General features: G+C 42.6%; 1 protein-coding gene across 2 annotated transcripts in view; it reads left to right on the top strand.

The window, feature by feature from the left end:
- Positions 1 to 10,687: 10,687 nt before the first annotated feature.
- Mob1b (MOB kinase activator 1B) overlaps positions 10,688 to 17,614 on the top strand; it is a 32,998-nt gene continuing 26,071 nt past the window's right edge. The window contains exon 1 of one of the 2 annotated variants that reach the window (XM_029561714.1): positions 10,688 to 10,850. In XM_029561714.1, the coding sequence (XP_029417574.1) occupies positions 10,835 to 10,850 (16 nt within the window). In that variant the 5' untranslated portion in view covers positions 10,688 to 10,834. Of the gene's footprint in view, positions 10,851 to 10,877; positions 10,925 to 17,614 lie in introns of those variants that run through there. The other variant, XM_008829303.3, reaches the window with a different exon arrangement.

The raw sequence follows: 17,614 nt of genomic DNA, 5'->3' as shown, positions 1-17,614 counted from the left end.
ACATGTATACAGTATATCTACCCTCAGTGCCTCCTCCTAATTCCTTTGGACACCACCGCAAACACATCCCCTCTACCTTCAGGTCTTCCTTGTTTTCATTTTTGGAACCCACTGAGTCCAACGAGTGCTGCCTGCTGAAATGTTGACTGATCATTGACTTGAACTTGGGAAGGTCTTGAGCAGGTAAGTATAGCTACAGTGAGTTTATGAGCACAAGGCCATGTCATATTCAGAACAGTATTTTACCTCACTCCTCCCCATCCTCTAGCTCTTACATTCTTTCCATCCCCTCTTCCTCAGTAGTCCCTGAGCCTGGCAGGAGGACACAAATGTCCCATTTAGGGCAGAGCACTTACCAATCCCTTAGTCTCAACACTTTAACCAGCTATAAGTCATTAATTGCCACCCACTGCAGAAAGAAACTGCTCTGGCCAAGGTTGAGGACAACATTAATCCATCAGTATAAACATAATTCAACAACTTTTAAATCCCCAATCACTAACAGAATTTAAAAAATATTTATTATTTTTATTTTATGGGTATGTGTGTATTGTCTGCATGTATGTGAGTGCACCCATGTCATGCAATGCTGCAGAGGTGAGAAGAGGGCTTCGGATTCCCCTGGAACTGGAGTTAAGGATGGTTTGTAGCTGCCATGTGGGTGCTTGGAATCATACCTGGGTCCTCCGCAAGAGCAGTTAGTGCTCTTAACTGCTGAGCCATCTCTCCAGCCCCTCTGTTAGAATTCACTAACAGAATTCTAAGGTTTTTTTTCCCCCCAAAACACAGCCTGTTGTTTATTTTAACTTTTTATTACAGAAAAAGTGTAAATTAAACAGAAGTAGACAACACTGTATACTCATGCCCACGCATTCCTTACTTTGTTTCACCTACATTCTTAAATTTTACTTCTGGGAGGTACATTCAGCTTCTGGTTCCCTCCTCCCACCATCCGTATGACAAACTGAGATAATATTCCTCCAAACTACAGTTTAGGGAACAAAAGAATTTTGGGGGCTTACTAACAGAGCATAGAGTAGTGGTGGGGATTACTTATAAGCTGTGGGCACGCTTGGGTTTCTTCCTACATCCTGGCTGGGGCCCCCTGACCTACTGGTGGTGGCCCAAGATGGCAAAGGCCACCCTCTCTCTGGCTTCCCCTATCCTTAGTCCCTCCCTCTCAATCACCTAAGGCCGACTGGTTGGGTGAGAGGGATCCCCCTCTTTCCTCCTATGGAGGGTCTAAGTCAAATTACTTTGTGGTGGTTGAAGCAAACGGGAAAATGCCAGCTAGAGAAGAAGGCATCTATCCACTGCTTGCCAGTCTAGCTTGCCACTCAGAGGACAAGATCATCCAACAACCCATTACCAGCCCATGGCCAATCTTGTTTCATCTTGTCTAGAGTCACCTGGGGAGGGAACCTTAACTGAGGAATTTCCTCCATCAGAATAGCCTGTGGACATGTCTATGGGGCATTTTTTTATTGATGTTGGAGGACCTAGCCCACTGTGGGTGTGAACTCTGGGCAGGTAGGGCTGGGCTGTATAAGAAAAGTAGTTGAGGGGCTGGAAAGATGGCTCAGCACTTAAGAGCACTGACTGCTCTTGCAGAGGACCCGGGTTCGATTCCCAGCACCCACATGGTGGCTACGAACCATCCTTAACTCCAGTTCTAGGGAAATCTGAAGCCCTCTTCTGACCTCTGTGGCATTGCACAACATGGGTGCACTCATATACATGCAGGCAACACACTCGTACACATAAAAATAATAAATAAAATATATTTTTTAAAAGTAGCTGAACAAGTCAGAGGGCGTAAGCCAGTAAGCAGCGTTTCTCTGGTGGTCCCTGCTTCAGTTCCTGCATCCAAGTTCCTGCTTGAGCTCCTGCGCTGGCTTCCCTTGGTGATAGACTGTAACCTGAAAAATGAAATAAACTCTTTCTTCCCCAAATTCCTTTTGGTTATGGTATTTATCACACCAACAGAAACTAAACTAGGACACATTTATCATCTCACTTTCTCCTTTCATATTTTCAGATGCATTTGGAAATATTTCAGCATCTATTTCTTTTTTTTTTTTTTTTTTTTTTTTTTTTTTTTGTCTTTTTTGAGACAGGATCTCCCAGCTGTCCTGGAACTCACTATGTAGGCCAGGCTGGCCTTGAACTCACAAAGATCCACCTGCCTCTGCCTCCCAAGTGCTGGGATTAAAGGCATGCGCCACCACGCCCAGCCCTTCAGTATCTATTTCTAAAGGATAAAGACTCAGAGGAAAGCATTACTATAGTAGGACCATCACAAAACATTCAGTGTTCATATTTCCAGGGTCTCATAAATGACAGTAAGATTTGTTATTGTTGGGGGCTAGAGAAATGGCTCAGCAGTTAAGAACACTGGTGGCTCTTTCAGAGGACCAGGGCCTGGTTCCCAAAACTTGCATGGCAGTTAACTGTAACTCCAGTTCCAGGGAATCCAGTGCCCTCTTCTAGCCTCCTTAGGCATTGCATGCACATATACACTTACACACAGGCAAAACACTTATACATACAAAATAAAAATAAAATTTTAAACAGCCGGGTATGGTGTGGTATACACCTTTAATCCCAGCACTCAGGAGGCAGAGGCAGGTGAATCTCTGTGAGTTCAAGGACAGCCTGGTCTACATAGCCTGGTCAAGGCCAGACTGGTCTACATCTGGAGTTCCAGGACAGCTGGGGCTTCAGGGAGACCCTGTCTCAAAAAGACCAAATTTTTTTTAATTGTTATTGTTTTTTAGGTTATTTGGATTATGGTGTGCAATGTACATTATATAGGTAAATTGTCATGTGTTGTTTGAGCTCACAGAGAAAGTGGCTTTGGAAACAGGGCAGCACCCCACTCTCAGTTCAGACCCGAACACGTTTGTCTCAGGGCATTCTCCAAAGTCTGGGGACAGGCTGCCCCCCACCTAACTCTGTGACAGGGAGGGAGAGAGCAGCAAAACATCTCAAGAGTAAAACCCTGTGCCTTGAGAACAGCTAGAAGGCAAACCATTTCCAATAGATGTTGCTATTATTTAACCTAGGATATAAAAGTGCCTACAAGTGGGAAAGAGAAACTGGAAGTTCCCCCAGTGGGAAGTTCAGCCATGGAGACAAAGCTCAATCGGGAACTTCAGTTGACTGCTTCAACTTCCCCAGTTGGTGTCTGCTGGATGCAATGGACTCACAATTTGAAGATGTCATCTCTATCTGTTGCTATTTGTTCTTTTACTTGGAAGCCTCATTCTGCTCTGCACAAGACTCTCCCCGGGGAATTCCAGGCTGGCTGCTTTAAGGGGTCTTCAAGGACTGTCTCAATGGAGTTCTGCTGAATGTTTATAAGCTCTTGATTTGTTGATGTTGCTTTTCTGCTGTTATTTGCTTTTTGAACTTAGAAGCCTCACCAGAGGAGACACTCTGCTCTGCCCAGGACTTTCTATATGGGGAAATCCAGCCAGCTGTTTTCAGAATCCGATTTGATGTGTTGTTAAATTTATCTATCTGTTTTTTGTTATTTATCCTTTTACTTTGGCTAGCTATATGCTTAATAAACTTATTCAACACTGAAAATATGATTATTGTAGATTATTCTTTGGACTGTACTGAACATAATGCAAATGACTCTACACTTGACAATTGGCTGATTTTCTCTTATGTTTCTTTTTTTTTTTTGTCTTTTTGAAGCAGGGTCTCCCTGTAGCCCCAGCTGTCCTAGAACTCACTACGTAGACCAGGCTGGCCTTGAATTCACAGGGATCCGCCTGCCTCTGCCTCCCAAGTGCTGGGACTACAGGCATGTGCCACCACACCCGGCTCTTATGTTTCTTTTAACCTCTAGGTTTCAGCTATAGTTTGGATCTGGAATATTCTCCAAAGGTCTGGGTGTTAAAGGTTTGGTCCTCTGCTTGGTACTGAGGTAGAAGGTGGTAGGAGATTTCTTGGTGAGGTGTAGTGGGAGGAAGTAATCAGGGACAGGCTTTTCTGAAAGGGATTGTAGGACTGCAGCCTCTTAGTATCTTTCTTTGCTTCCTAGCTGCTATGAGGTGAGTATCTTGCTCTGACACACATTCCCCATGAGGTACTCCCTAGCCATAGGCTCAAAGGCAGAGAAGCCAAGTAACCATGGACTGAAGCCTGTGGTACAATGGGCCAAAATAAACCTTCCCTTAAGTTACCAAACTCTCTCTCTCTCTCTCTCTCTCTCTCTCTCTCTCTCTCTCTCTCTCTCTCTCTCTCCCCTCCTTTCCCTCCCTTCCTTCCTTTCTTTCTTGACAAGGTTTCAATGTGCTACCAGGGGTGGCCTGGAACTCATAATTCTGCTGCCTCTGCCTGCCTAGCTCTGGGATTACAGATGTGTACAATCCCACCTGGCTGATTATCAAGTAGTTTGTCATGGTAACAGAAAGCTGACAGAGTTTCTCCTTTAGCGCTTGTTATTTTCTTTTGTTGAAGGAATTGGGCCCTGCATGTTTTGCCCACAATTTGGATTCTGCTGATTATATGTCATACAATTTTAATGCTCTTTAATACATCCTTTCATCACCTGTATTTTCTATAAATTGGTAAATTAGATCTAGAGGCTTGATGAGATTCAGTTTCTATTTTGAGAAAAGAATTAAAGAACGAAGAAACACAGATGTTTGAAGATAACACTTTGCTTATTCTATTTTTACCTAGTATAAAACTTTCTATTTAAAGACCTTTCTGAGCCTGAAAGCCATTCACTCGTTAAGGACACCTGCATTCATACTTTGAATTCAGATTTCTCCCCAGCTTCAAAGAGAGGCCAAAACTTGGTCTGGGTGCATTATTTTGATATCTAACAGACATCTCAAAGTAACATGTCCAAAATGGAGCTTTTGGTTTTACTCCCAATTTGTGACTCATATTTCCATATCACAATAAATGGGAAGCACTACCCAGTAGTTGCTAACATGAAAACCTGAAGTCATCCTTGACCCCTCCCTTCTACCAACCCCTACTGCCAATTTCGAGTGCTGTTGGTTTTACCTCATCGTTCCTTCTTTCTATGACTAATGATGCCACCATAAATAAAATCTCAGTATTGAGAGACAACTGGACTATTTCAGAAATCTTCAGCTTCCCTTCTCACATGCTGGGTACCTCCAGTCCATTCTCCACAAGGGAGAGTGATGTCAATCTGAAATGCTCAGGAGGGGTCAAGAGCTGATAAGTATTGAGTTATGTGGTAGATTTATTACATTAATCTCTGTCTTTTTATATATGTCCAAAGTTTTTAAAAGGCTGTTCTGATTAATTTTATATTCTTAGCTTATATGTTCGCTGACATATCAATGCTCTTAGATTTAAACTGAAATTTCAGGCTGGGGAATCCAGGTGTCTTGTTAAGGACTGGAAGTCTTGGTCTTCTTTCTGTCTAAATGAGCAGCCTCACCTAATGCCATTCTCCTCATCTACTCTGCCCAGGCTGTAACCTGACAGAATAACTGTTTGAAATGAAAACTTTAGTGGCTGGAGAGATGGCTCAACACTTAAGAGCACTGGCTGCTCTCACAGAGGACCCACATTCAGTTTCCAACACTTACATGGTGGCTCATAACCACCTCTAATTACAGTTCCAGGGGATATGATGCCTTCCTCTGACTGCCTCTGGCATCTGCAGGCACATAGTACACATGCAGACAAGCAGGCACACACATAAATAAAATTAAAAACTAAAAATGAAGTCTTTAAGGTTGGGGAGATGACTTAGCAATTAAAGCAATCAGCAAATGTGAGGATTGGAGTGTCAATCCCCAGAACCCAGGTAAATGCCAGGTGGGCATGGTCACCCACCTAAAATTCCAGTGCCCCAAGACACAGTTGGGATCCCTGAGGCAAGCTGGCTAGAAAGACTTGCTGAATCAGCAAGCTCTGCATGCAAATGAGAGGCTGCCTCAATGAATAAGATGGAGAGAGACTCCTGACGGACCCATACACTTGTTAGCCTCCATACACATAAACATGTATACACACATGCATGCATATTACACACAAAATAAAAACTTTTAGTGTATTCAGCCCCACCCCCTAAATTTCAGAAAGTGATATTAACTATGGACTGTTGAAGAAGAAATTCTATCTACTTGAACACAACTCTCTTTGATTCTGAAAGTGTCAGTATTTTTAGTCCAGCCTTGCAGTATTATATTCTGTATTGTTTTTTAAATTTTTATTATTTTTATTTTGTGTGTATGCGTGTATTGCCTGCATGTAGGGAAGTGCACCCATGTCATGCAATGCCTGCCGAGGTCAGAAGAGGCTGTTGGATACCCTGGGACTGGAGTTACAGACAGTAGTTAGCTGCCATGTGGGTGCTGGGGTCCGAACCTGGGTCTTCTGTAAGGACAATCAGTATTCTTAACCATCTCTCCAGCCCCTATATCCTGTATTGTTAATGTGACATGTCCTTCATTTTAAGGACCAACAGGTTTAAGTTTTATCAGATGTTAATTCAAGGAAGATTTCTAGTGATGTGATAAAGACACACTCAGCAGGCATACTTGGAGAATTTATCTTCTGCCAATATTCCTCCTGATTCACTGTGATAGGATGCACGTAAATTATATCAAATCCAAAGTAGGGCCACCTAAACCAAATCAGGGATCAGGTGAGAATTGTGGGCCAGTCTTTTGAAGGATGTCTGTGGCAGGCCAGAATTTTAGAAATGGAAATATATTAAAGATCATGTAATAATCCAAAGCTTTGTTTTACTGTATTGTATTCATTGTTTTTCTGAGTCAGCGTCAGGCTATATAGTTCCAGACTGGCCACACACTTGATATTCCCCTGCCTTTGCAGCCTTCTTCTCAAAGTACACAGCCATGTGTGGTTATGAGGCCCATGTTAAATTTTTTTCCCTTTTTTCTTTATTTTTATTTTATGTGTATGAGTGGTTTTTCTTTTTTTTTTTTTTCATGCATGAATATATACTACCACATGTTAACTTTTTCCCTTTTTTTTCTTTATTTTTATTTTATTTTATTTTATTTTAAATTTTCTGTATCTTTTTCTTTTATTCTTTTTTTTTTTTTTCCAGAGCTGAGGACAGAACCCAGGGCCTTGAGCTTGCTAGGCAAGCACTCTACCACTGAGCTAAATCCCCAATCCCTTTTTTCTTTATTTTTATTTTATGTGTATGAGTGTTTGTTTGCATGCATGTATATATACCACCAGTGTGCAAGTGCCCATGGAGGACAGGAGAGGGTGTTGGATCCCAGGAACTGGAGTCACAGACTTGTGTGCCACTATGTGGGTGCTGAGAACTGAATCTGGGTCCTCTGCAAGAGCTCTAACTGCTGAGCCATCTCTCTGGCCCCAAGGTCTACATTTTAAAGGGGGTGAAACTGAGGCTTTGATTTGTTACCGCATGTCTTAGTTTGTTTCTCCATTGCTGTGACAAAACACTCTGGCCAGTACCAACTTGGTGGGGAAAGGGTTTATTCAGCTTACATCTCCCAGGTCACAGTTCATCAGGAAGCCCAAGGCAGGAATTCAGGGCAGGAACCTGGAAGCAGGAGCTGGAGCACAAGCCATGGAGGAACTCTGCTTACTGGCTTGCTCCTCTAGCCCCTGTTCAGCCTGCTTTCTTATGCAACACAGGCCCACCTGCCCAGGGGTGGCACCACCCACAGTGGGCTGGGCCCTCCCACATCACTCATCAAGAAGATGTCCTCAGACATGGCCACAGGCCAGTCCAATAGAGGCAATCCCCCAATTGAGGCTCCCTCAACCCAGGTATGTCAAGTTGACACTAAAACTATCCAGCACACTGCACTTATTTTTTTCAAACATTTCCTAACCTAGTGATGTAAATATTACTTTTGGAAGACCTTTACTTAATTATGTACTGTAAGGTTGTAATATATCAATATCTGGAACAGAGGGCTTCTATATCATAAATCTATTATTTAATCCCAGCACCCAGGAAGGAGGCAGAAGAGGCAGGTGGATAGCTGAGAGGAGAGGGAGAAGAGGAGAAGAATTTATATATAAATTCTTTTTCCTTCTTTTTGCTATCCTTTAAGATTATGGGTTTTCAGTTTATTTTCTGTTTCTGAGATAGCAGAAGATTCTGTTTTCTTGTATTTAATTTTTCAAAACAATTTTATCAGCATACCAAATAGGGTAAATTTCATGTTTGCACACTTCAAGCATCTTCTGCCTTTTAGAATGGCAAGTTCAAGTTGGGTTAATAGCTGCACATTGTTTCATTCAGATTCTCTGAAACTTGCAGATCTGAGGGTGCTGTGAGTAAAGAAGACAGCTGTCTCTGTGGAAACAAAAACAGTACCATATTTTCCCACCCAAACTGATAATGCTGTATGTGTCATATTGCAGGTATTCCCAGAATTTTCCCCCAAGACATGTTCTCAGGCTTGCCTCAAACTTGTGATCCTCCTGCCTTTGCCTTCAGTGTGTGAAGATTTCAGGCAAGTAACATTTCTTTTTCAACATTCAAATTGTAACTTCTTGAAGCATTTATTTGAATGTCTCTCTCTCTCTCTCTCTCTCTCTCTCTCTCCTCTCTCTCTCCCTCTCCCCTCCCCCTTTCTCTCTGTCTCCCTTCTCCCTCTCAACTATCCACTTTCCTCTTCTGCCTCCTGCCTGAGTGTTGGGATTAAAGGCATGCCTCACCATGCCTGGCCTACATTCCATCTCTCTCTCTCTCTCTCTCTCTCTCTCTCTCTCTGTCGTTTTGAGACAGGGTCTCCCTGTACCCCCAGCAGGCCTGGAACTCACCATAAAGACCGGGTTGGCCTTGATCTCACAGAGATCTACCTGTCCCTGCCTCACCATTGCTGGGATTAAAGGTGTGCACCACTATGCCTGGCATCCTCATTTCTCTAAAAGAAATGAATAACAGTACAAGCAACTTTAACTGAGATAGAAATTATATTCATGGTAAACCTTTAAAATATCATTCAGGGTGCTGGAGTGATGGCTCAGTCCTCAGGAGCATGTACTTGAAGAGTACAAGAAGCATGTTCTTGAAGAGAGCCCGAGTTCAGTTCCCAGCACCCATGCCAGGCAGCTCACAACCACATTTAGCTCCAGCTCTGGGGAATTCAACACCCTCTTCTGGGCTCCACAACATCTGCACTCATATACACATAATTGAAAATAAATCTTTTTAGAAGAACGTTCAAAAGAGAGAAGGAGGCATCGTTATTCCCTTCGGCACTCTACTGGATTCAGAAGGGAATGCCAATCCAGGAAATATTGGTCCACACTTCATATGACATGTTTAATAACTATTTCTGCTTTATTGTTAACAGCCCAATCAAACAGTCCTTTAAAAATAATATGATAGAGCCATCATATGGGGGGGGGAAGAGCTTATTTTAAGTAAAGAACTTTGAGCCCATGTTACTAGGAAGGAGACAAAAATTGTCCAAGGAATTAGCCATGCCAGTCAATAAACAAGAAATGAACTGGCAAAGGCTAAAGTACATGAAAACATGACTTCTGAACCAAATTTCTAAAGAACTCCAGATGATCTGCTGTATATTGGTGCTCTATATTCGTTGATTATATCTGCTAATGTTTACAGGTAGCATCAGAGCAATCGGTAAGGTGGACTAAGATCACCAGGACCTTCTTGGCTGAACCCTATCACCTGCTCATGTGCTCCTTTCATGGTACCTCTCCCCGACTCATCCTTGGTAATGGACTGACTCCATGTCAACTTAGAATGTGCTATCTATATTTCTTTGGTGGGGGTTTAAGATCCCTCTCTCGGTGTCCCTCTCTCTCATGTGTGTGTGTCCCTGTGTCACATTTGGATATGCAGGTCAGAAGACTTGTGGGAACTGGTTCTCTCCACAACGTGGGTTGCAGAAATGGATCTCAGGCTTGGTGGCAAGCATTTCTAAATCCGTTGAGCTATCTCGCCAGCCACCAACCATTCTTGAACATAAATCCTTGTCCTCGGCCTGGTAAATATTAGAGAATGAAATCTCGTCTATGGGCAGGGATGAATCATTTCTAGCTTCTCCAAAGTTTTGTGCATCAGTTCTTACAATGGGCACCATAAATGGTTAATTGATGTAGCTACGGATGATCAGCCTCCTGCCCCACTGAAATTCATGGTGAACTGACCTCAGCTTTTCTCCCTGGCTCTCAAGTTTCCCCAGCCGCTGCTGACAGCCTAGCCTAGCCTGAATGTTCAGTGATAGATCTGACCACCTCCGACTCCTGGGTTTTAAGATATGCTTATGAGACAGACATTGAAAAACTATTTCGTCCCTTTCCCCAAATCCCAGTCCCAAATCACGGCAAGTCGAAATTTCTCCTAAAGCACAGAGAGGCTAGGCTGTAGCTCGCCGCAGAGCGCCTGCTTGATCCAAGGCACACACCGTGATTCCGGGCCTTCTCCGCGCTTTGCTGGGCACTCTGGTGGGAGTCCCTATTACCCGGGCGTACGGAAGGTTAAGTATCAACAGGTGCCGCGGAGCCGGGAGCCAGGTTCGAGTTCCTAGCAAAGGTGACCCGAAGGCAATCCCGGGGCGGGCCGGGTTCTTGCCGAATTCTCGCGAGAGCTGTTGGCAGCGCGGGGTCGCTGAGGAGGACGCGGCGGGCGGCGCTTCCCCGCCTGCTAGGCTTCCCCTCCCGGAGCAGCCCAGCCCGGCGCTTCCCATTTCCGCCCCCCCCCACGCGGGCCTTTGGGACAGCCCTGCGAAGAGTCGCGGCGCGGCGGGTTTCGCGTCCTTCTTCCTCCCTCGCCTCCCGCGGATCGCCGCCGGCCGCCCCGAGGCCTCGCCTCGGAGCCCGTAGCCCGCGCCCGGCCGACATGAGCTTCTTGTTTGGTAGTCGCTCTTCTAAAACTTAGGCCTCGCCTCGGAGCCCGCAGCCCGCGCCCGGCCGACATGAGCTTCTTGTTGTAAGTAACGCGGGCCGCCCCGGCTTTGTTCGCCGCCACCGGGGCGGCGGGGCCTGCTTGCTGGGCGCTGCCCGCTTGGCCGCTTTCCATCCCGGAGGCTCTTCACCCGGTGGACCCCAGGATCTGTGTGGGGACCCCATTTCTCCAGTACCGCTCCCTTCGCCCTCGTCCTGCTGTGCGTTTGCACTCTTGCCTCCCACTGTTCCGCATGACCAGTGTGCGGAGCTCCGTGCCTGGGCAGAAGAGTTCCAGGCATAGAAGATGGGTCATCCTTTTTCCGGTCACCCGGGACCCTTCATCTCTTAGGTCTTAGGGTTGGAGAATTGAGAGACAAGTCCGGTAGAACATCGAAACAAGGCAGCTTGCGGGTTCGAATCCCTGCACCCGGGGACTACTCGCAACGCCAATTCCCGCAGTGCTCTCTTTATGTGCTGGGGTTCTATTTTTCAGTCAACCACCAGATAGGATCTGGCGTGTGCCCTAGATTAATTTAGGTCCACCGGGCTGTTCTGCTGATCATTCGTTAATGCCAGCGTTAGCGTTACGTTTAGTGCTGGCCATTGTTTTACTTAGCGTTTATTTCAGGTGTTTGAGGTGAAACGGGTGGGGGTTTAGGCAGGCAGAAAAATGGGACTGCCAGACTAGGGATTTCGGATGCAGAAGACAAATCTCGGGTCCTCCAGGAGCCTGGGTTACACCTGAAGAGTAACTCTGTTGAAGGCCACGTTGTGATTCACCCATGTGTTTAGAAAGCTAATTAAAAACAAAACAAAACTCAGGTTGTAATCCACCGGATACACTGCTTTACTGTCGTGGAACAAACAGCATTTAAGAATTCCTTTCTGTTTGGATTTCTCTTCGTTCCCCACCTTCCATATTTTTAGTCATTACCTTGGTATTAGAGTCCTGTGTCTTTATTTCATTCTTATTTTCACATCTCATCTGTAGAGTGCTATTCTTTATAGAGTGTTTTAAGCAAAGCTATTATGAAGGATCACTGCTGGGCAGATTTCCTCCTGTGTACAGGGCCTGGCTTGTGTCAACCTGCCTGACACGTTTGAGCTTGTGAAACCTTTCTTAGATTCATTCTAGAAGTCGATTCTGAGTTTGTGAGATTGAAATAGAGATCAGAGTAACTGGGTAACTTATACTGTAAGACTTTTGTCATATTTTCATTTTAATCAACATATCCAAGCATCTCAGCTTGAAGCTTCTCATGTTGAGTCTGATTTTGCATTGCTTATGCTCTATTCTCAAGAATTAAAAAGCTGTCTTTAAAATAGCAGTGGTTCTGGTTGCTGCTGACTGGCTTGTGTCTTTTGGAACTCATAAGCTAAATTAGTTGAAGTGGAGAAAAGCTGTATTTGGCTGAAACTTGGTGATGAAAAAGGTTCTAATGCTGTTTTCTGAATACAAATACAACGCTGCCCTATTTTTTCATGGTTCAGTATTATATTCAGAAATGTGGTGAGTTAGTTAATTTATCCTGAAAATTATTAGCTAAATAGGACAATATTGTAACTAATGTGTATGTTACTTAGAGGGTGTGCACTATTTGGGGAACAATTTTTCAGTAGGTCATATGTAACAGTTAATACATTCTCAGTGTATTTTGCCTACATGTTTAACAATGCAAAAATTTAATCTGGCAATTTTTGTTTGTTTCCTGAATATTATTTATGTACCAACAAGGGAAGCAGAAAAAGAGTTAAAGTTAAGGAGCTAAGTAAAGATATCCTCTAGTTCTTGGAACCTTTTTGGGAAGGCTACTTGTAAGTGGGTAGAGCAGAGGAAATAGGGCAGTGAGAGATATGGTTAGGAACATGATGAGTCATGTGTCTTATGGGCTGTAAGATAGAAGGAAAGAGCCATTGATTAAAAAAACGTTTTCACTGCACTAGTGCAGACATGATTTTTGATAAGATGGACAAGTTTCCCACTTTAGGAGTTTATGTTCTAGTAGGCGACCACAACTGTTAAATGGCAGTAAAATGGCACTGAGAGGAAGAAGAGCAAAAGCATTTTGGATAGGGACTTGAAGTGGTTTAGGATGATCCTCATGTATGTCCATATCCTCTTCAAGAGTGATACCTTTTTGTAACTTTTGTACAAATGCTCAGGATAAATTTTCTCCCCATATATGAAAAACCGGGGCAAAGCTTTGTTTGTGCTGCACGTTGGCCTCCGTGTGTCTTCAGATTAAGCTAAACTCACAGATGGTGGATATGGAAACTTCACAGAAACCTCATTTAACTTGGTAGGCTCAAATCTTTAAGTACTTTTTTTTCAGTTGTATGCCAGGCATTGAGGAAAGTTTAGGTACTCCAGAGACAGTAGATGGTATATCAAAATCACAATACAGTTATGAATGCCCAAACTGTAGGGTGCAAGTGTAGAATTTTGGTTAGATGGGCTCTTTTCATAACAGCTTATTCCCTTTTCACTAAAATCACAATCACCAGTTTAGATTGCTGGCCCAGCATTAGAATGGGAGTTTTTTGACTGAGGAGTTTTCCTCTCTTGATATTTTATGTATACAAAGTACGGACAAATTGAGGATGAAGTGATTCTTAATAATTACCAGAAAGTGTATTTAAGTGTTCTTTTTAGTATTTTAAAATTTTTATGAGAAATAAGCAACTAAGGTATACTTTCCTAATGTAAGGCTATTTGAGTGAAGTTAAAACAGATGCAGTCAACTGTGTAGGAAGGGGGTTTTAGGGATATGAACAAATATAAATCAGGTCTCTTTCTATATAGGAAGAAACAAAGACGATTTGGGAATGGAAGGGAAAAAGGAAGGAAGGAAATATTTATTGAGTAGTATGCCAGGTACCTTTCATTGCCTTTTATAACAATAGCAATTTAGGAAAAGAGACCCAGCATTTTATCTGAATTTATGTGTTTTTCTTCCTCTAAATTGTGATCCCCCCTTCAAATGATTTAGCGGATTTTAGTGCTTTAATACTCTTCCTTGTAACAGAAGTTAGAAATTAATAGTAAAGTGATAACTTGGTGAATGCTTACTATGAGCCAGGCACTTAAGTACTTCGTTCAATAACTAGCAGGAATCCCATTTACAGATGGGGAAACTGGCACAAAAAAGTCATGTAGCCAGTAAATGGTGTAGCTAATGTGAATCCTCAAAGTCTAGATCCAGACTTATGATCTTATGTGCCACCTTTTCTGTAAGTGACAATTACATGTTTATATTTTATGTATTCCCCCCTTGGTGCTGGACAGAATGATAGGACCTTGGATTGGCTAGGAAGGCAGTCTGTCACTGAACTAAGTCCTTAGCCTGTACATATATGCATTTTACAAAGGTAGTTTTCAAGTAAGACTTGTTTTTCAGAACAGTCTTATTACTGGGTATTGTTCTCAAACTGCTAGAATCCTTTTCTAAGATTTGCTAACACTACAGTAGAAGACAGGAGAAACTTTTTAAACTTAAGTAATATTTTATTTTATTTATTTTATTTTTTGGTCTTTTTGAGACAGGGTCTCCCTGTAGTCCCAGCTGACCTGGAACTCACTATGTAGACCAGGTTGGCCTTGAACTCACAGAGATCCGCCTGCCTCTGCCTCCCAAGTGCTGGGATTAAAGGCGTGAGTCACCACGCCGGGCTAAACTTAAATAATATTTTAACTTACATTTGTATTAATGTTAAAATACTGCTTACAAAAAAATTTGTTTGCTAGAGTAACTACAAAATACTAGTAAGAAAAGAAAGGAATTCATGGTGGGTGTGTTGATACCTGCCTGTAATCTCAGAGAGGCAGGATGTTCGCCAGTTTGAGGCTAGCCTGGGGTACATAGACCCTGTGGTTAAAAACCCCCACCCCCCAAAATGTCATTTATAATCATACCTTCTATGATAACTATAGTTTGTAGTTTCAGATGTAACTTTTGCAAATCTTTTCTGTTAAATTATATAGGTGGATAATTTATCACAAATACATAAATAGATCACTATCATACATAGACCAGGTTTTTAAGTTGTCTGTTTCTTATGACTGCATAGATTTTTAGGCCAACAAGATGGCTCAGCCAAAGTGCTTTCAAAAGTTTGGCCAGAGTTTGATAAGGACCTCTTACTAGATTCCATCTACCAAGGATTCCACTCTAGCCCAATAGCACCATCCTGGGGAAAGTTCTTTAGCATATGAAATTTTGCTGGGATACTGCCCATGTTCAAGCTGTAGCAGAACATAAGAACGTTTTAAATAATATGTTCAGTTAGTTATTAAGAATAGCTGAAAAATCTCTTCATTTGCAGAAGTGATTAAATTTCTGTTTTAAAAGTTTCTCACCTTCAGAAAAACTGCAGCAAATAGCACAAAGAATTTCCAGGTGTTCCTTATCTGGAGACCCCATTTGTTACTGCAGTGTTGTCATCCTCAGAGGAATGAACATACACTGTAATCAATTATATGTCTGCAGTATTCTTCCCATAAGACCCTCTAGTGCTGGGGTCAAAACGCAGAACCTCTCACATGTTGTGCAAGTGCTGGATCATAGAGCTGCATCTCTCGGCCTTACAATATCCTAACCAAAGTCTTTCCTCATTCTTCTTTCGTGACCTTTACATTTGAATATTAAGGGCCATTTGTAGAATGCCCCTCAGCTTCAGTCTCTGATGTTTCCTTGTGCAGTTAGGTTATGTGTTGGGGGCAGGAATATCACAGCAGTGGTGCATATTTTCTTCATGGCATCTGATCAGATACTCATAGTATGTTTGTCCATTACTGGCTGTTTTAATTTTGATGTTTTAAGTTGTCCACCAGGATTCTCCACTGTTAGGTTGTTTTACCTTTTTGTTCCACTTTGTAATTAACATTTTATGGGTAGGTATTTTGATTCTGTGTAACTGTTCATTACTCATTTCATTTTCTACTCACTAATTTTAGTGTCCTCGGTTTTTTTGTCTTAATTATTGTCATAATGATTGCTAGATCTTTAATTCTCTACTTGTACATTTATATGGTTTACTATAAGGAAAAAATATTTTAGTTTGTGTTATGATATGAATGGTTTGTTCCTTTAAAATTGATAAATTGGGTACCAGACAGATGGCTCTTGCAAAGGACCTGGGCTCGTTTTCCAGCACTCACATGGTGGCTAACAAGGGTCTGTAACTCCACTTCCAGGGGATCCAATCTTCTGACCTCTGTGGGCATTGTACACATGTGCTTATATACATGAGGCAAAACATATAAAATAAATACATATACATAAAAAGAATTAAAATTAATAAATTGAAATACAATCACCAGGCAGTGGATGAATATATATTATAAAGTAGTACCTGTGGGAGATGATTAGTACTGTTGTAAGAGGTCTGAGGGATCTTGCTTGGTTTTGGCCCTTCTGCCATGTGAGAAAACATAGAAGGTCCCTCACTAGACAGAGTCTGTTGTTGCCTTATTTGTTACTGCTCAGTCTCCAGAACTGTGAGCAACAGATTTCAGTTGTTTAGAATTTATTCATTTTAAGATATCATAGGGGTGGGGGAGGTGGCTTAGGAGGGGAAGAGTGCTTCCCTGTTCAAATAGAAGGCCTGAATTCAGATTCCCAGCACTCAACCCAATAAAAGTCAAGTACAACAGTTGCACACACCTGTAACCTCAATGCTGGGGGGAAGATCGCTGGGGCCCTCTGGCTGGCTAGCCAGCCTAGCTGAAAAGTGGTGAGCTCCATGTTCAGTGAGAGATTCTGTCTCAAGGGGACAAGGCAGAAGGTGATGGAGCAGGACACTCAATTCTATCCTCTGACCTCTGCCTGTAGGTACCTGCACACATGTGCACACACATGTGCAAACACGCACATACCCATACACGACCACACATACCATGTGTACACACATCCAAGATAATATAAACCCATGGATTCTTAGGTTCTTCAGTTAATTGGGGTCTGTACCTATTGTTTCTTATATTGGTGCTCAGATTGTCCCAGTTTTGGCTAGTAAGAACCTATTTATGCTGGTTTCTCTGTCTTTTTCACTTACACCCATCTTTTTCTGAAAACATCCTTACTTTTTGGCATGACAAGATGGTCCAGGGTTATGTTATATTTTCTGTGCCTGAGCCTTGGATCTGGCTACCTCTCTGAGGATCTTGATTCCATTCAGTGGTGAAAACAAACTATAGCTGATAGATATGCCCATTGCTACAGACTGGATACTGCTAGAAGATAGATTCCCATACAAATTTATTTTCATTAAAAAAAATCACTGTATGTTTAGGAATGACTTACAATATGGACAGTATCTGGACTAATGACTTACTTAACCTTCTACCAAAAATCTGCTGTTTATAATGCAGACAAGCTCACTGAGCCATGCCCTCTTGTGACTTGGGCACCTGAATTTAATCCCTCAGAACCCCACCTTGCAACTTCCACCCAAGATAATGAATGAATGTAGGGGTGGTTGATTAGCATATCAAAGTGCTGCAAGAAGCATGTCTTTCTCATTGAAAACATTGAGAATAATTGAGGAGTCTGCTTGATATTGTATGTGTGAAATAGTTTAGATGGAGGCATAAAAGGTCAAGGCTCTCTATTAAGGTAAGGGTAGATCCTAACTCTTAACTTCTCCAAAATGTTGCTGGAGTGACTGCTTAATAAAGGAGTGCATGAAGCCAGGTTCAAGAGCATAGTTCCATGAGATATCTGAAGGACTGGGT

Source organism: Nannospalax galili, unplaced genomic scaffold (genome assembly GCF_000622305.1).
Source record: "Nannospalax galili isolate Female #2095 unplaced genomic scaffold, S.galili_v1.0 scaffold50, whole genome shotgun sequence".
In the NCBI taxonomy this organism is placed as follows: domain Eukaryota; kingdom Metazoa; phylum Chordata; class Mammalia; order Rodentia; family Spalacidae; genus Nannospalax; species Nannospalax galili.
Note: the sequence above shows the minus strand (reverse complement) of the source record. Positions and strands in the feature narration are given on the sequence as shown.